Raw genomic sequence first — 19,738 nt, forward strand, 5'->3', positions numbered from 1 at the left:
CTTAATGTGCTGCTAGTATATATGTGATACTCTCTGAACTCTCTCTACCTCATATTCATTATTCTTTTACCCCCTCCCAATCTTAATGTATTGGATGTATCATTTTTCCATTTTCAGTTTATATAACATTTGCATTCAATTTTTTAACCTGATTTCCACATTTGTCTTAATCCTTTGTTTACAGTAAATATATTCAATGTTCTCCACCAGTCTTTTTGTCATGGTTTCTTTGGTTATTTCTAGTACTTTGGTTGAAGTTCATTCTCTAGTAATTTCCTGATGAAGGTTCAGGGAACAGCATTTGTGAGTTCTTTCATGTTCAAAACAGTTTGATGGTAGGTTCAATCTTGAAAAACAATTTGACCCGATATTAAGTAAGTTGGATTCCACTCTGAAGATCTTAATCGTGCTGCTCCTTTTTTATAGTATTGAATATTGCTGTTGAGAAATCTGGCATAAGCCTGAATTACTTTGTTTTTCATAAGTGATTGGATGTTTTGGCCTGGCTGTTCATAGGATTTTTTATTTTGGAAGACTAATAATTTTTTAGTAAGCTGTAACATGGTGCTGGGAATTTGGGGTCAGTCTTTTCTGACATACAACTTATTCTTTCAACTTGCACACTGGTGTCTATCCTATTTTAAGTGCAGTTTTCTTGATTTGTATTTTTAAATATTTATAATGTTATTTTGCTTTTTTTGGAGGGGTATGGAAGGAGGATATTGTCCACTATATTTGTTTGATGTCCTTTGTTTGGCATATTCGGTCATTTTCTTTCTAATCCTTTTTTTTTTTTTTAAAAAAGAGAGACAGGGAGAGAGATGAGAAGCATCAACTCATAGTTGCATTACTTTAGTTAATTGCTTCTCATATGCGCCTTGATGGGGTAGAGGGGCTCAAGCTGAGCCAGTGACCCCTTGCTCAAGCCACCTACCATGTGATGATGTCAGTGATCTACGCTCACACTTGTGAGCCTGTGCTCTAGCCAGTGACTTCGAGGTTTTGAACCTGGGACTTCAGCATCCCAGGTCGACACTCTTATCTGTTGTACCACCCTGGTAGGCAGTCTTTTTCCCCCAACCCTTTTAACATTTAAATTATAGTTTTCTCATTATTAGGCCATATCCTTTATTTTATTTTCGTTTCCAGTGTCTGTTCACGACTGTATTCTATTCTAATTTGTCTTTATTTCTCATTTGATCTTTTTCTATTTTGCCACCCTTTTATATGTCTTCTTTTTGTCTTGCCATCTCTACTTGCTTTGTGATCTTCCAAATAGACAAAATTGCTTTAAAAGATTTTACAGATTGTGGCAAATATTTGGCCTGTAATCATTTGCAGGCATCTATCTGCTCCACAGCTTTTTTGTCAGAATTTTACATTTCCTTGCCTTTTTTAAAAAAATTTTTTATTTTTCTGAAGCTGGAAACGGGGAGGCAGACAGACAGACTCCCGCATGTGCCTGACCGGGATCCACCCGGCACGCCCACCAGGGGGCAATGCTCTGCCCCTCTGGGGTGTCGCTCTGCTGCGACCAGAGCCACTCTAGTGCCTGGGGCAGAGGCCATGGAGCCATCCCCAGTGCCCTGGCCATCTTTTGCTCCAATGGAGCCTCAGCTGCGGGAGGGGAAGAGAGTGACAGAGAGGAAGGAGAGGGGGAAGGGTGGAGAAGCAGATGGGTGCTTCTCCTGTGTGCCCTGGCCGGGTATCGAACCCGGGACTTCCGCACGCCAGGCCAACGCTCTACCACTGAGCCAACCGGCCAGGGCCACGTTTTCGTGCTTTTTATCTTAAAGTATTTTTGTTTAGATGTAAGTTCCTTCTTATTTAAACAAATCAGATGTTCTTGGGCTAGCTGTGTTATGCAAGGCTTCTTTTGGGAAGCACATATTGCCCGAACAATTACTACTCTTTCCTGGACAAAGGGCTTCCTGAAAGTGTGACTGGTGTAATATCTGATTTTATACTTCTCTGTACCAAATGAAGGCCAGGGGTCTTCTGCTATCCTATTTGCGCCAGCTTCTGTACCCATTTTTACAAACAGGATATATTTTTGCACTTCATTATGTGTCTTTCACATTTAGAATGCATGTTTTTGTTGATGCTTTATAGATCTCTTACCATTGGGTCCTTTTTCTTGCTCTTATCTACTTTCAACTGCCTGTCTTCTGTCTGAACTTGGTTGCTTTGAGTAGTGCTTTCATATGTTCTGGAGTCAGGACTTTATCAGATACCGTACTTAGTTTCAGTGAAAGTAAAATATTTTATTGGTTCTTGGCCTTTTGGCTAATCTCAAAGTGCCATGAAAGTAAACTTTTTAGAATTTGATTGTTGTGGCTTTTGGATAAATCCCAGAAGGAGAAGGGTGAAATGTTAACTTATGGAGCATGGTCATCTGGGAGGTTCTATTTTACTGTTTCAAAATGGCACCCACCTTCTTTTCTCTGAAAATCCTACCTAAACTTTTAGGTACTAACAAAGCAACAGACCATGGTCTATCTACTGGGAGGAATGAAAATGAGAATGCTGTTCAGATGGTGTCTGCTGTTTTTGAAATTATAGTATATGGCAATAAAGTAATATTGCAGACTGGTCACAAAAAATATTGCAGAATGTCTAACCCTGGAAAAGAAGGGATAACCTGAGGTAATAGTAAGGGCTAAGGCTGAATAAAAGATGACCAGTTGATCTTAGACCATAGCTAAGTCATATCATTTATAACTTCATAAATGATAAAAATCTTATACTTTAAAATCTTAAATCTAAGCCTAGTTTTTATTTAAGTTGCCTTCTTGCCTTTTGAATATTTCTTTGGGCTATTTTGCTGTCCTTAGTTATTAAATCCTTTAACACATTTCAGTCCACCATGTCCATTCTTAGGTGTCAGTGGTTTATCATTCACCTGTTTTATAGGGATATGAAACTGTTTAAAAGATACTGTGGCCAGACCTGTGGTGACGCAGTAGACAAGCTTTCCTAGAACACTGAGGTCGCCAGTTCAGAACACTGGGATTGCCTGGTCAAGGCACATATGGAAGTTAATGCTTCCTCTCCTCTCTCTCTCCTCTCTAAAAAATGTAATTTTATTTTTAAAATCTGATTATATCTTTTCCATAAAGAAAAGAAAATAGAACAACAAGCAACTGATCACCTATTATACATATCATAATATGTAGGTATTTAGGGTTACTTTTATAGATTTATCAAATTAGACATTTTTAAAGAATATAAACTTTGCGTCTGACCAGGCAGTGGTGCAGTGCATAGAGCATCGGACAGGGATGTGGAGGACTCAGGTTCGAGACCCCAAGGTTGCCAGCTTGAGTGCGGGCTTATCTGGTTTGAGCAAGGGTCACCAGCTTGAGTCCAAGGTCGCTGGCTCGAGCAAGGGGTCACTCGGTCTGCTGTAGTCCCCTCATCAAGGCACATATGAGAAATCAATCAATGAACAACTAAGGAGCTGCAACAAAAAATTGATGTTTCTCATCTCTCTCCCTTCCTGTCTGTCCCTCTCTCTGACTCTGTCTCTGCCACAAAAAAATAAAAATAAATTTAAAAAAAGAATGTAAACTTTGCTTTACACTCTACTATTGATTACTAGATTATTTTATAGATTTCAGAAAATAATCAAGTCTCTAATAAGACTCAGAAAAGTTTCTGCAGTCTGAAAGCCAGATTTAATGTTTGAGTGTATAGGAGTATCCACATTTTTAATTAGCAAGATGTCCTGTATTATATCATTTCTGTGAATTACGATTTTTTTTTCCCATTGCTGTTTGAGATCCTTTTTAGTAAAAGTGTAGGTAAGGTAAGGAGTTTGTCTATCAGACTGATGCTACTGCTAACATCATTTGTACTAAGACATATATTTTGAGTCATTTTTCTAATAGTGCTGGTAGATTTACTCTGAATCATCATTTTCTCCATTTATCCTTAAATCAAAAACAGCATTTTAAAGAAAAAACAGCCTGGCAAAAGTCCTTAGAAGTAGCCTATTTTAAGTTTGAGCTCTTAAATATATCTCAAGAAGAATCTAGAAGCATATAGAAAAACCTTTCTCATTTTCTTCTTTTTGTTATGGTTTCATTTCAACTGTATTTATTCTGAGTAGTAGACTACAGAGGATCATATTGTATTAGAGAACTAATGCATTTATCTATTTATCATGACTTAACTCTTTTTTAAAATTATTATTATTTTATTTTTAAACAAGAGGAGGGGAGATAGTGAGACAGACTCCCTCTAGCGCCCTGACTGAAATCCACCTGGCAACCCCTGTCTGGCGGTGATGCTTCAATCAACCAAGCTATCCTCAGTGCCTGAGGCCAATGCTTGAACCAGTTGAGCCATTGGTGTGATAGGGGAAGAGAGAGAGGAAGGGGAGAGAAGGGAAGAAAAACAGGTGGTCATTTTTCATGTGCGCCCTGACCGGGGACTGAACCAGGGATGCCTGCACACCAAGCTGATGCTCTATGCACTAAGCCAACTGGCCAGGGCCTTTGTCCTTTTTGAGGGGTCTATTTTATTCAGTATTTTTTCTCCTCTCTCTCTTTTTTTTTTTTTTTGTATTTTTCTGAAGCTGGAAACGGGGGGAGACAGTCAGACAGACTCCCGCATGCGCCCGACCGGGATCCACCTGGCACACCCTTCAGGGGGCGAAGCTCTGCCCACCAGGGGGCGATGCTCTGCCCCTCCGGGGCGGCGCTCTGTTGCGACCAGAGCCACTCCAGCGCTTGGGGCAGAGGCCAATGAGCCATCCCCAGCGCCCGGGCCATCTTTGCTCCAATGGAGCCTGGCTGCGGGAGGGGAAGAGAGAGACAGAGAGGAAGGAGAGGGGGAGGGGTGGAGAAGCAGATGGGCGCTTCTCCTGTGTGCCCTGGCAGGGAATCGAACCGGGACCTCTGCACGCCCGCCAGGCCAACGCTCTACCACTGAGCCAGCCGGCCAGGGCTTTCTCCTCTCTTTTGATCTATTTTAGATTTTTGGTGATGGGGGGGGTTGATTTTTTTCTTCTAGGTTTCAAAAATGACAAGTGAACAAAATAAGTGCAATTGAAGGAAATATTACAGGTCTGTTTTGGATCAAAGGCCCAGTTTCCCAATGTGACACAGGAAGTTTCACTAGTGATCTAATATTTCAGTGTGACAGGAGAGAAAGTGCATGTTGTTATTTTAGAAATGAAATAGACTTTTAGAATTTCATTGCCTTTTTTAAAAAATTTTTTTATTTTTCTGAAGCTGGAAACGGGGAGGCAGACAGACAGACTCCCGCATGTGCCTGACCGGGATCCACCCGGCACGCCCACCAGGGGGCAATGCTCTGCCCCTCTGGGGTGTCGCTCTGCTGCGACCAGAGCCACTCTAGTGCCTGGGGCAGAGGCCATGGAGCCATCCCCAGTGCCCTGGCCATCTTTTGCTCCAATGGAGTCTCAGCTGCGGGAGGGGAAGAGAGTGACAGAGAGGAAGGAGAGGGGGAAGGGTGGAGAAGCAGATGGGTGCTTCTCCTGTGTGCCCTGGCCGGGTATCGAACCCGGGACTTCCGCACGCCAGGCCAACGCTCTACCACTGAGCCAGCCGGCCAGGGCTTTCTCCTCTCTTTTGATCTATTTTAGATTTTTGGTGATGGGGGGGGTTGATTTTTCTGATGTTGCTGCTAATTTACTAATAACACATTTAGGAAGAGTTTAAGTCAGTTGGTTTATGTTGTGAAAGAATTACTTGGGTGACTATTAAAAAGCTTAGATTTCTGGGCTTGTCTTTCAACATTGTGGTTTCTTGGTCTGAGTGGGCCTAGGAATAAGCATTTTGACAAACACTTCTGGAATTCCTTGCATTGCCCTTTGAGAAAAACTGCCATGGAGAAATTCTACAACTAAAAATTGTGGAAATAAATGAATTGGTTATACCTTGTTGGGGAAAAAGAAACTCATGTTTGAAAGTGTTCTGCATGATAACCAGTTTATGTAGCATCTTGATTTTGCTCATGAGGAACTAAATTTTTTCTTTAAATATTTAACCATTCTGGATATCAAAACATAACTGTTGAAGTTTTCAAGACATAATTGTTGCTTCTTTCTTTGTTCTCCATACATTTTTAGCATTTTTAGTATGAAGAATGGCAGGTTAGCTGTGCTCAATGTCCAGTGTTACCAGATATTATGAAATTTATTATATCACTTGATAATTAACATATACATGACACATAAAACTACATTTCTATATCTTGACATGGATCTAAAGTAAATGATTTTTAGTTTAATTTAGTAAATTTAAGCATTTAAATTATTATTAATAAGACACATCTGAAATGGTAAATTGTAAGGAAAGAACTTTTATATCAATAACCAAGTCCTGATTTTAAGATTTTTCTTTTTGTTTATTAGGATGATAGATATATATTGGTTGAAGTCTTTAAATTTATGTATATGTGCCACAAACTTTTGGTGAATATTTTTACAGATATATTACCAAGCATAGTTTTACATGGTCTGGCTTTAGATAGAAATACAGAATCATATTTTGGTAACTGGTTTTTTTTTAAAGGATAAATAAGGCTTCTATTTTTTCTCTTTCAGCACTGCTGTCCAGACTTGAAAATTATTTTTTTCGGAGCAGCTAAAAGAGCTAAAACAGACTTTTCAAGTGCAGCAAATACAAATAATACTAATGATTCAGAGAAAGGAAAATTGATCATGTTAGTTAATGACTTTTATTATGGAAAACATGAAGGAGATGTCCAGGAAGAACAGAAGACTCATACAACCTTTAAATGCTTCAGTTGTTTGAAAATTCTTAAAAATAATATTAGGTATGTAAGTGCTTATTTTTATTTCTGTTTCAAAATTGAAATGCAGATATAAATGGTGTCTCTTTAACTTGCATTTCTCTTGCCAATCTAGATTTAAGACTTTCTATTAAGAACAAAGGCAGATTCTCTTACTGAAAAGCTTTTGTCCTCGTATTTTAGAGTTGACTCCTGGATTTACTTGTATTTCTTTAAGATAACTTTAGAAAGGATGAGCATTATTTCAAATAAAGCAAAATTAATTTCTTTTTCTATATTGATCAAGGAATTTTCCTGAAGATCATTATTTTTAGCTGCTTTTGAGTTTTATTTTTCTTTACAAGTGCCACTTCTTTTTGCCCTGGCTGGTTGGCTCAGTGGTAGAGTGTCGGCCTGGCGTGTGAATGTCCTGGGTTCATTTCCTGGTCAGGGCACACAGGAGAAGTGACCATCTGTTTCTCCACCCCTCTCCCTCTTTCCCTGTCCCACAGCCATGGCTTGATTGGTTTGAGCGAATTGGCCTCTGGTACTGAAAATGGCTCTGTGACCTTTTCCTCAGGTGCTAAAAAAGTGGCTCAGTTGCTGAGCAACAGCCCCAGATGGGCAAAGCATTGCCTCCTAGTGGGCTTGCTGGGTGGATCCCCATCGGGATACAAGCGAGTCTATCTCTGTCTCCCCTCTTTTCACTAAAATAAAAAAAAAAATAGAACCACTTCTTTCTCTTTTTATTGAACTTATTGGGGTGACACTGGCTAACAAAATTATACAGGTTTCAGATACACAATTTCACACTATATGCATACTGTACTGTGTGTTTACCACCCTAAGTCAAGTCTCTGTTCATCACCATCTATCACCCCATCTATTTACCTTCCTCCACCTTTCCCCATCACCTATCCCCCCAGCAGTCACCACAGTATTGTCTGTGTCCATGAAGTTTTTCTCTAATTTTTTCTTTTTTTGCTCAATCCTCCCACCTCACCGCCCAACTCCCCCTCCCCAATAGCTGTCAGCCTGTTCTCTATGAGTCTGTCTTCTACTTCACTTGTAAATTCATTTTGTTTGTTAGATTGCACATATGAGTGAAATCACATGGTACTTATCTTTTTCTGTTAGGCTTATTTCCCTTAGCATAATGCTCACCAGATCCATTCATGCTGTCACAAAGCACTTTATGTTTTGTCCAGTTTGACCTTCTCCATGCTAATTTATTTAATGCTCAAATTTTTTAGTTGATACTTATACTTTTTTTTTTTAAGGTGAGAGGAAAGGAGATAGTAAGGCAGACTTCTGCATGTGCCCTTACTGGGATCCACTAGGCAACCCCATCTAGGGCCAGTGCTTGAATACTGAGCTATTTTTAGTGCCAGAGACTTGATACACACCAACAGAGCTATCCTCAGCTCCTGGGGCCACCCTCGAACCAATCGAGCCATTTATTACCTTTGGGAGGGGAAGAGAGAGAGAAAGGGGAGAAGCAGATGGTTGCTTCTCCTGTTTGTCTAGTAATCAAACCTGAGAAGTCCATATACTGGGCCAGTGCTCTATCCACTGGTCAGAACCTAATACTTGTAATTTTTAGAACATTTACCTTGCAGGAAAAGTGATCTTTTTTAAATTGAGTTTTATTGGAGTGACGTTGATTAATAAAATTATATAAGTTTCAGGTGTACAATTCTATAATACATCATCTGTTACTGCATTGTATGTTCACCACCCACACCTTCTTCCATCATAATTTATCCCCTCTTTACTCTCTTCTTCTTCCATCCACTTTTTCTTTCTAAAGAAGAAAATGTTCTTTAGAGAACTATCAGTTCTAGGAAGAATGTCTGCTTTATTTTAAAACTTAAGCCTTTTTAAAAGTAGAGATTTAATTTCTAGTGGAATTTTGAAGATTTTATACATGTATGCTTTAAGTTTTAGGAATTAATTTGTAATCTTTGTGTTATATAGCAAACTAGTGGCTGTCTTATAAATGAGTTAATAACAAGAACAAAGTAAAAAGATATATTGATTGATATTTTTCATTGGTTATATAGCTTTACATGTATACTGCTCACAAAAATTAGGGGATATTTTAACATGAGTATGAAGCAATAAGAAGCATTTGATTTTTTTTAATTAAACAATAACATCAGAAAAGCAAACAAGTCGAATAAATTTGTTCAGTAATGCAAATGAGATGCAAAACCAACTTTTATTTCATTGGTGAAAATGCACTATACAAAAGGCTGAAAGTACTAGAATATCTGCATGTTCCCTGACAGCCTAATTTTTGAGCAGTGTATATTAGGTAAGGTTATTTTTCCATAATTTTATTGTAAAATATTTTTAAACTTTCAGCAATGTTTTTAAATTTTTACAATGGACACCTATATAGTTAATCATCTTGATTCTCCCATTAGCATTTTACTGTACTTCTCTTTATCAAATATTCATCTTTTTTTCAAACTACTTTTTTGTGTGTGTGCATTTCAAAGTAAGTTGTAAATAGTATAAGGGGTGTATGTGTGTGTGTGTGTATGTACATAAACATATATGTATGCCTTTTATGTTTATCCTTGATAACTATTATTTGTAATTAACATTTAGGCATCAGTAGGTTACTTCTGAGCCCAGTATTTTATTTTCCTGTGAGTTCTTCTTGGGCTCAAAAAAACATAGAGAAGAATCCTGAAATACACTGTGCTATACTTCTATAGCAATTATGAATGCTTTGTTTATGGGAGTATTTTAAGTTTTCAACATTCTTTCACATATATTATTTCATGAGTTTTCATATTTATCTCCTTTTATCAAACTTTAACAGACATCAGTACATAATGGTCCTAGTAGTTTTACAGAAAATTTACAGTACTTAAGTGATATAATACTGAAACAATACTGCAATAGAACTTTGTCACAAATTTTCATATTCTTACCTTTGTTTTTGCATTTTTCTGAAGTGAGAAGCAGGGAAGCAGAGAGACAGATTCCCATATGATCAACCCTGCATGCTCACTAAGGGGCAATGCTCTGCCCATCTGGGGCATTGCTTCCTTATGACCGGAGCCATTCTAGTGCCTGAGGTGGAGGCCATGGAGCCATCCTCAGTGCCCAGGCCAACTTCTTGCTCTAGTGGAGCCTTGGCTGTGGGAGGGGAAGAGAGAGACAGAAATAAGAGGAGCAAGGGTAGAGAAGCAGATGGGCGCTTCTCCTATGTTTCCTGGTCAGGAATTGAACCTGGGACTTTCACACGCCGGGCTGATGTCCTACCACTGAGTTAGCTGGCCAGGGCTTTCTTACCATTTTAAGTGTAAAATATACCAGAAAAATTATGTTAGTAAATAAAGTAAATTGCATGGAAATATGGTTTACTTAGCTCCTTGTTATATCTAAATATTATGTATATTATGTTAGGAGTTATTTGAGCAAGTGTTTTTTGCTTTTCCTTTAAGATTAGCCTATTTAATATTAAACATGAAAATAGAGCATTTCTCCTTTTGTTACTTTTTCAGAAGACTAGTTATATATTTCTAGAATACCAGAATATATAGACATTTAAGCAGTGAGATTTGATAACATCCAGGAATAGAATGTTTTTTGAAATACTGATAAATATAACCTTAATGAAACACTTCCTAATCAAAGAAGTTATATATGTTAAGTAACATTTTATCTATATAGTAGAAAATGGAAAAGCAAAATGATGTTTGTCGGGAGTAATAAAAAACTGATACAGGTTTCTACTCTCTGCCCTATGAATATATTGTGGGGTGGTATTTTTTTTCCCTTACATAGAGTGTCACCAAAAACACTTAGATTTATTTTATTCTGTGAACATCCTTGCAGGAAGTTTAGGGTTTTTGTTTGTTTGTTTGTTTCCCTTATTTCCATCTGTTGTTTTAAGTAGTATGAGCTCCTGATGCGGGGCTCATAATAATGGTGAAAAAGCTTGCTAGTTAAGAGATTATTCTATATTGATATACTTTAATTGCTTAAAGTTGTAAGCTGAAATTTTAATGGTTTGTGACCTTTTCTCTATATGTAAATGTTTAGCTAAGACTAGGATTTTCTATATATAGGTGTGTGTAGAGCTGGTGTGAAAACCAAAGGAGGACATAAAGATATTTTAAGGTGTGTCATAACCTATTCTAAAGAGAAGTAGTGTTATGGAGGTGTGGAAAAGATAAATGTTATGCCCTTCATGATGATTACTATCCAGATTGATAACATTATCAATCTTCATTTTAAGATTACTTCTTTTAGGGACTCAAAGTGAATCATTTGTTAATAGCTGCCCTAGTCTAAAAATTGTTGTTTTGATTGAATAACTTTACTTTCAAATACAGCAAAAAGCTTCAGTAAGCTTTTTTTTTAATAGGTATTCCCATCTATATTGCACTCTCTGCTGTTGAAGGTCAATATTCCTGCTCATAAGAACCCTTTTAGGGAAGCTGAAATAGCAGAATGTAAAACTGAAAAATGTACATTGCCAACGAAGGGCACAGTCTGCAAGTTAAAATGAACAGTCTGTGCTAACAGTAAACTGGTATTATTAAATAAAACAAAAGATTCTTGTAATTGTAGGCATTAAAATTGCTATTACATGCATTTAGAAACCAAGACACAAGGAAAAAACACCAGTAATTTGTCTTTTAGCTGCTGGAATCTATTATATGTCTTCACGGCCTTGAAAGATTACTCTTATGACTCTCTAGCTGCTTCTGGTGGTAGGGTTTCCTTCCTCTAGTGTTTTACTTGAAAATGTAAGTAGTATTTTATGTGTAGAAAAGAAGCTTACTGTTTTACCGTAAGAAAACATTTTATTAATATGAAGTTATTAAGAGTTAGAGCAAATTACTGATATTTCAGATGAATTATATTAAAGGATATTAAAAACCAACATGAAAGAAGAAAAGGTGTTTATTTAGTCACTTAATAAAGTGACTAAAGTGCACACCTTTCTAGAGGAATTTAAGGCTTTTAATATTTTATTTTGAGTAATATATTTATATTCTAAGATTCAGATACTTATTTGTGAGATTTTTATTTTTAAACCTGAATTTTGCACCTGTTGACATTCATTTATAGGTTTATGAACCACATGAAACACCATTTGGAACTTGAGAAGCAGAGCAGTGAGAGCTGGGAAAACCACACCACCTGCCAGCACTGCTACCGTCAGTTCCCCACACCATTCCAGCTGCAGTGTCACATCGAGAGCACGCACACACCCCATGAATTTTCTAGTGAGTCTCAATTTCATTTAAGTATCCAGTATCATTGATTTTGGCAGTACTAATTCGAAGAAAATGTAGGCCTGTTAGAAAAATAAGAATAAGGGGGAAAAAAAGAAAATAAAAGAATAAGAAAAAGACTTTAGAATTTAAGGGCAAAATGGAAAAAGTTACATTTTAAATAATATAAACTTTTAAATAGTTACAAAAATTAAAGTTTCTCTTGTAAATAATTAAGGTAAATAACCTGAGCATTATATGTGGGAGGCTAAATTAGAAGCCTCAGATTATACTTTTCAAATACAAAATCAGTGCCCTTTATTTAAACTTGTGTAAGAGAAGTAACTACAATGGAAGTTTAAAATCATGGATTTTTGGAACTAGAGCACATGGGTTCAAATCCCAGCTCAACCTCTTAAAATAGCTATGTGATCTCAGGCAAGTTACTCTTAATATTTCAGTAATGGGAATAATTGAAATACTGGCTTCATAATGTTACAGGAATTGAGTTAATGTAAGTAAAGTGCTTTGAACATAGTCAACTGTAAACTGTTCACTACCACCAATTCTGCTATTATATTATTATTATTATTATTACTGTTATAGATGCATAAAATGAATTATATATGTTTGCCTCCAGAGGTACTTTATTTTAAAAATTAAAAATTTTGAAATATAATTGACATAAAACATTAGATTAGTTTCAGGTGTACAACATAATGATTTGATGTATATCTGTGTATGTATATCTTGAAATGATGTAATGTCTTTCCTCCCCACACTTTTAGCCATTTGCAAAATCTGTGAATTATCATTTGAAACAGAGCATATTCTTTTACAACATATGAAGGACAATCATAAACCGGGTGAAATGCCATATATTTGTCAGGTATATACATATTTTAATATGTACTTAGTGTTTGTTTTCTATTGTTTTGATTACAAGATTTAAACCTATTAGGCCAGGAGTCAGCAAGATTTTCTATAAAGGGCCAGACAGTAAATGTCCAGGCTTTAAGGGTCTTATGGTCTCTGTTGCAACTAATCAGTTCTGCCATTATGGCACAAAGGCAACTGCAGATAATAAGCAGATGAGTGAATGTGACTGTGTTTGAGTAAAGCTTTATTTATGGACACTGAAATTTAAATTTCATATAATTTTCATATTTAATAAAATATATCCTTTTATTTTTCTAATTATTTGGATAAAATTGGTTACTAAAATTAAAATCCCTCTTGTAAATGATTTGCTAGTAGACAGTCCTGTGACATAATTCATGCATTGTATGTAGACTCAGTAGAGAGTTGGAATTGGCCTACAAGCCATTGTGTACCCATGTGTTTATTGGACAAAGAAAAGTCCTGTGGGAAAAAGGTATATGAGGGAAACATGGCATTTCAAATCCAAATGGATTTGAAATAAACTATGTTGTGTCTGGGGTACTATCCATCCTTGAGAAGTTCTCTAAAGATCTTGCTCATATGATTTTGGATATAGAGATGCCAACCAAATGCTTTGGGAACTGATATTTTCCCAGAATTTGAAAGACTAGGAAAGCAAGAGAAAAATAAGTTGCCATTGCCATAGCCCTGGAGATCACTTATAAGCTAAAAGATGCTGTTTTATGTAGCAAAAAAAAAAAAAAAATCCTTTATAGGACAAGCGATGTAATAGCTTGAAAATTCAGGTCAGGATATAGGGTGATAGGTAAAAAGATATCTAGTTATATTTTGGGAACTATCCTTACACTTTGGGAGATAACTTTTCTCAAAGATTATCTTTAGTGCTTATGTAGGTTTCATAGCTGAATTGGTAGTAAATAATGTTATTGTTATTTTGTAATTATATATTATATTAAGTTTTGAGATAAACATTCTTTTTATTTGTAGGTTTGCAATTATAGATCGTCATCATTTTCTGATGTAGAAACTCATTTTAGAGCATCCCATGAAAACACTAAGAACTTGCTATGTCCATTTTGCCTCAAAGTTATTAAAATTGCAACACCCTATATGCATCATTATATGAAGCATCAGGTAAGATTATCAGTTCTTATTTGTTCATGTTGTTTTAGTGAAAAGATAGATTATGATTTAGAAACATTGGTTAGATTTGTTCTACAAGGGAAGCAACGTTGTTCCAAGTGGCACTACTAATTTGCAGTTAGGGCTGAATTACTTGTGAAACATCAACTTTTTCTTGCTTCCTTTCTAGTGATGATGTAGCTCATAACTGAAAATTCTAAAAGATAGCTAGAAATAAGAAACCTAAGAATTGAAGGAAGGAAGGGAAGGTGAGTGGAATATCTAAAAGATCAGACAGTTCTAGGGGTGGTTTGGAATTTTGAAGGTATTTAACAGAAGCAGGGGAAAATATGATTGAACTGACAAAGAAATGATTGGGCCCTGGCTGGATAGTTTGGTTAGTTAGAGCCTTGTCCTGAAGCACATAGGTTTTTGGGTCAATCCCTGGTCAGGGCACATACAGGAATAGATCAGTGTTCCTTCCTGTCTCTCTTTCTCCCTTTCTGTCTCTCCAAAAATCAACAAAATAAACATTAAAAAGAAAGAAAGGAATTATTGGAGACTCATATCTTATTTTTCTCCTTTTTAAAAATTTTTTTTAGTGAGAGAGAGAGAGAGAGAGGGAGAGACAGGGATAGAGAGACGAGAGAGGCATGAGAAGCATCAATTCTTTGTTGTGGCACCTTAGTTGTTCACTGATTGCTTTCTTATATGTGACTTGACTGGGGGGCTCCAGCTGAGCCAGTGACCCCTACTCAAGGCAGTGACCATTGGGTCATGTCCGATCCCATGCCCAAGCCCACATTCAAGCCAGCGACCTCAGTGTTTCAAACCTGGGTCCTCAGCATCACAGGCTGATGCTCTATTCAATGTGCCACTACACTGGTCAGGATTAGGCATCCTTCAAGGTATTGCAAGTTATGTAATTATTTACTACTTTATTTATACTTTCTAGCCCTCTTATTATGAGAAGACATGTCACCATTGACCAAGAGTTGTCTTTTATAGCTGCAAGTGATAAAGGAAACAAAATAATACTTATTGCTGGATATACGAACACCACTAAAGAATTATATAATATTTAGGTCATGACTCGTTTTGTGGATGGCTTCTGCTATTTCTCTTACATAATTTTTAGGATCCAGCATTTGTGCTTATACCCTTCTCTTGAATTCTGATTTTTTGCTTAGGAGTTCTTTTCCTGAAGCAATTAAATCATCCTTTGTTTGGGCTGAACACTTAGATGCAACACTGAATCTGCTTTTTGGTGTTTGAAAGAGCACCTATGCCTTTGCCAAATCCAGAAGTCTTACCGAATGATTATGTAACCAAGTTTTTAAACCTCACTAGTCAGCTCATTACAAATTTTTATCATTGATTAAATTGGCATACCAATTTATTCAGTATTGGTTGCTCACTTTGCTTTTAGTTACAGTCATTAGATAATCAATAATCATAAAATTGACTTAAAATGTTTTTTAATTGGGAATGATCCTAAAATTAGAACTTCCAAATGGATTTGAAATAAGCTATGTTGTGACTGGAGTACTACCCATCCTTGAGAAGTTCTCTCAAGATCTTTCTGTTCTAGGTTTCCTTAACATTGCCCCATCAGGTGTTTATAGATGTTTTTCCCCAAAATTATTACTGGTAATTAAATTTGGTAATGCCTAGATTTACAAAATTAAACAGTTTTCTCTATTTTTTCTAAAATAAGACTTCTTAGAACTTTTAATATGCTAATATAGTGTAAATTCCCAAGTTAGGGATATAAGTATATATTATTCCCCAAACTTATTTGGCCACTGAATCTTTTATTTGGTGAATACCTGTTAACTTTTCTTGAGGAGCAGTTTAGGAAATTCTATTCTTGGTACTCTATATTTCAACTTTGGCCTTTAATTTTGAAAGGGAAAATGAGATATAACACAGTATTTCTATTTCATTATGGGTATTTTCACATAATTTTTTCCATATGCTTTACTAAGCTCCATGTAGATGTGGGAATAATGATAATTATGAAAGAAATGTGTGGTCTCTCTGTGTGGGCTGTGTGATTTATTATCAGTTTTTATACCTAAATTTTCTGTCATCACTTGCCTTGGGTTCCCAGTTTCCTTATTTGTTTGTTTGAAGTACCTAAGAGGTAGAAAGCTCACAATAGGGGAAAATCTGTTAAGGAAGGATAATTAGGCATCCTTCAAGGTAATGCAAGTTATGTAATTATATTTACAAGACTGGAAAACCTTAGCTGAGCAAGATTATAACCTTATAATTGAGATGCCACATTATTACTGCAGTATTTGACAATAAAAATAGTTGACTCTGGCTCATTTAATGTCTTTGAAGATTTTGGTTGTAACTTTTTTTCAAAGAGGTTCTATTATTAAGTCTTGCGTGATTTTAGAGCTAACATCCCAGTTTGTATGACTTTCAAGATAGTGAAAGTGGGCCCTGGCTGTTTGGCTCAGTGGTAGAGTGTTGGCCTGGCTTGTGGATGTCCCAAGTTTGATTCCTGGCCAGGGCACACAGGAGAAGCGACCATCTGCTTCTCCACCCCTCCCCTCCCTTTCTCTCCTTCCCTCTCTCCCTCCCCCAGCCATGGCTTGATTGGCTCCAGCAAGTTGGCCTCAGGCACTGAGAATGGCTCCGTGGCTTCCACCTCAGGCACTAAAAAAATATGGCTTGGTTGCTGAGCAATGGAGCAATGGCCCCAGCTGGGCAGAGAGCATCATCCCCTAGTGGGCTTGCTGTTTGGATCTCTCTTTGCTTCCCCTCTTCTCACTAAACAAACAAACAAAAAAATAGAAAAAATGGTTCAACATAGACAATTAAATATTTACCTGCTCTTGGGATGGTCACTATTTCCTTTGTTGAACATCACATTATTAAAATACGTATAGTATCTTTATCAGCCTTAGCACACTGAAATGCATATATGCACAAGAGAGATGTTCAAGACTTGTGTCCAACTAAGGGAATAATAGGTTAATGTATTCTGTCTCAGGGCTCTAGACAAATGTTTATTGAATGGAATGTCAGATATTTTAAATTAGTTAAATTTTACCTGCTGCACATAGCATTTTCTCTGTCACTCTCTTGCATTCTAACTCACTGTCCATTTATGTAACAAATATTTATTTGTTGCCTTGCTATGTGCCAGGGGCTGTTTTTGGTATTTTATAGCAGTGAACAAAACAAAGTTTGTACCCATTGGAATTTGTATTATAGTGGAGAAGGATAGTGAATATTGAGTGTTTATATTTGCGCGTATATTGCTAGCTAGTGATCGTTACTGTGGAAGACGGTGTACCAAGGCTTGGGGTGATGTTGGGAGTAGATGAGTGGTTGCTGTTTTATTGACTTTTAATTTTTTTATTTTGAGAGAGAAAGATAGACAGACAGGAAGGGAGAGAGTTGAGAAGCATCAACTCATAGTTGTGGCACTGTACTTGTTCATTGATTGCTTCTCATACATGCCTTGAAAGGGGAGCTCAAGCGGAGCCAGTGACCCGTTGCTTGAGGGAGCAACCCTGGGCTTCAAGCCAGCAACCTTTGGGCTCAACCTAGTGTATGACGTGGAATCACATCTGTGATCCATGCTCAAGCCGGCGACCCTGTGCTCAAGCTGGTGAACCTGCTCTTAAGCCAGCAACTTGAGACATCAGCGTCCTAGGTCAAGGTTGCTGTTTCATATATACAGTAATCAAAAATGGGCATCTTTGAAGGAGTAAGCCATGTGGAGATCTGGGAGAGGTAATCTTGTATAGGCAGTGAAGTGAGTGTGTACCTGGGGCACTCACAAAAGAGGCCAGTTGTGTCCAGAGCAGAGTAAACTAAGGGGAATAGTAGGAGGTAAGGTTATAGTAGTAGAATGCAGGCTAATTCATGTAGAACCTTGTAAACCAGAATCAGGATTTTAGAAAGCCCTCAGAGCATTATAAGCATGTGAAAGGTCTGCCATGTTTTAATATCATTGGCAACTATGGGAAGAATAGACTATAGGAAGGAAGAATATGACAGGGAGTAGATAGGAGGTTATTATAATAGCCCAAGTGAGTGGCTTGGACCATTATGGGAGCAGTGCTTTGGAGGTAGTGGGAAGTGGGAAGATTATCAAAGTTCTTGAAGGTGAAGCCAACAGGTTTTGATAATGGGTTGGGTATTGGGTGTGAGAGAGAGTGACCAAGGTTTTGTCCTAAGAATGGAGTTTTCATATACTGTCAAGAATGGAGTGTTCCTATACTATCATATGGGGAAGACTGAGGAAAGAACAAATTTTGGGGACAGGGATATAGGGAAGAAGTTCAGGATTCAGTTTTATCCATGTTGATTTTTTTTTTTTTTTTTTTTTTTTTTTTTACAGAGAGAGTCAGAGAGAAGGATAGATAGGGACAGACAGACAGGAATGGAGAGAGATGAGAAGCATCAAACATCAGTTTTTTATTGCGACACCTTAGTTGTTCATTGATTGCTTTCTCATATGTGCCTTGACCATGGGGCTATAGCAGACCAAGTAACCTTTTGCTCAAGTCAGTGACCTTTGGTCCAAGCTGGTGAGCTTTTGCTCAAACCAGATGAGCCTGCGCTCAAGCTGTCGACCTCGGGGTCTCGAACCTCTGTCCTCCACGTCTCAGTCCGACACTCTATCCACTGCGCCACCGCCTGGTCAGGCTTATCCATGTTGATTTGAGATGTAAAATAATGATATCAAATAAGCAGTTGGCTCAATGGTACTAATGCCATGAAACTGGATGAGGTAACCTAAGGAGTGATTATAGATAAAGAAGATTTCTGAGAACTGGATTCTGGAGAACTCTCTTTCTGACATGTTGTCTTGGTACCTGTTTCTTGGCCAAGTTTTCTCTTTTTCCTTCTTTTCTTTGAGCCAAATATAAGTGAATTTGTTTAAATTGCCTGTACCTATTATATAACCTAGTGTACCACACTTCTAAAATAGTCTTAAGATGCAGCTAGAACAGTAATACAAACACACTATATTTGTAGATTGCTTTGGACTTTGTAAAGAATTTATGAAATGCCTGCTATGTATCAGTAACTGTGACAAGTACTTCCTAGTATAATTCCTTATTTGAATTTTATAAATCATTAATTGTATTTAAATGGGAATAATGATTTTTCTTGCAGATTACAACTTTAGAGGAAACATTCTTTTATATTTACTTTAAGTTTATGTGTAGGTATTTGTATATATGTACTATATATAACTTTATGTACAGACATAATTTTAAATTCATTAGAGTAAAGATTATGATTGATATTATGTAGTAGGAAGAACACTGGATCAGTATTTTGGCAAAACTAACTAGCTATGGGAAAATAATTGAGATTTTTCTGGGGTCCTTTTTCCCATCTGTAGGATAATGACAGGATTGGGTTTGAGAAGGGACTCAGTCATGGTGTCTCAGTCAGTAAATATGTTGGGAATAGTTGTTTTGATTTATCTCTTCATATCCACATTGTTCAATATAGCAGCCTCTAATCATGTGTGACTTTAAAATTAAATAAATTAAAATTAAAGAAAGTAAAAATCCGGTTTCTCAGATATACTTGGCACATTTCAGATACTCAGGAACCACATTTGCCTAGTGGCTACTGTACTGGACAGTGCAGCTCTAGAACATTTTTATTATTGCAGAAAGTTTTATTAGATAGCACTGCTTTATACAAGCCTTTCTATAACAACT

At 36.9% G+C, this 19,738-nt stretch overlaps 1 protein-coding gene across 5 annotated transcripts in view; it reads left to right on the forward strand.

Moving 5' to 3' along the window:
- Positions 1 to 19,738, forward strand: part of ZNF280D (zinc finger protein 280D) — a 141,405-nt gene that overhangs the window by 68,802 nt on the left and 52,865 nt on the right. For all 5 annotated transcript variants that reach the window (XM_066276144.1, XM_066276142.1, XM_066276140.1 and 2 more), the window contains 4 exons: positions 6,575 to 6,807; positions 11,860 to 12,017; positions 12,794 to 12,894; positions 13,896 to 14,042. In XM_066276144.1, coding sequence (XP_066132241.1) covers positions 6,575 to 6,807; positions 11,860 to 12,017; positions 12,794 to 12,894; positions 13,896 to 14,042 — 639 coding nt within the window. The remainder of the gene's footprint in view (positions 1 to 6,574; positions 6,808 to 11,859; positions 12,018 to 12,793; positions 12,895 to 13,895; positions 14,043 to 19,738) is intronic.

This window comes from Saccopteryx bilineata, chromosome 4 (genome assembly GCF_036850765.1).
Source record: "Saccopteryx bilineata isolate mSacBil1 chromosome 4, mSacBil1_pri_phased_curated, whole genome shotgun sequence".
Taxonomy (NCBI): Eukaryota; Metazoa; Chordata; class Mammalia; order Chiroptera; family Emballonuridae; genus Saccopteryx; species Saccopteryx bilineata.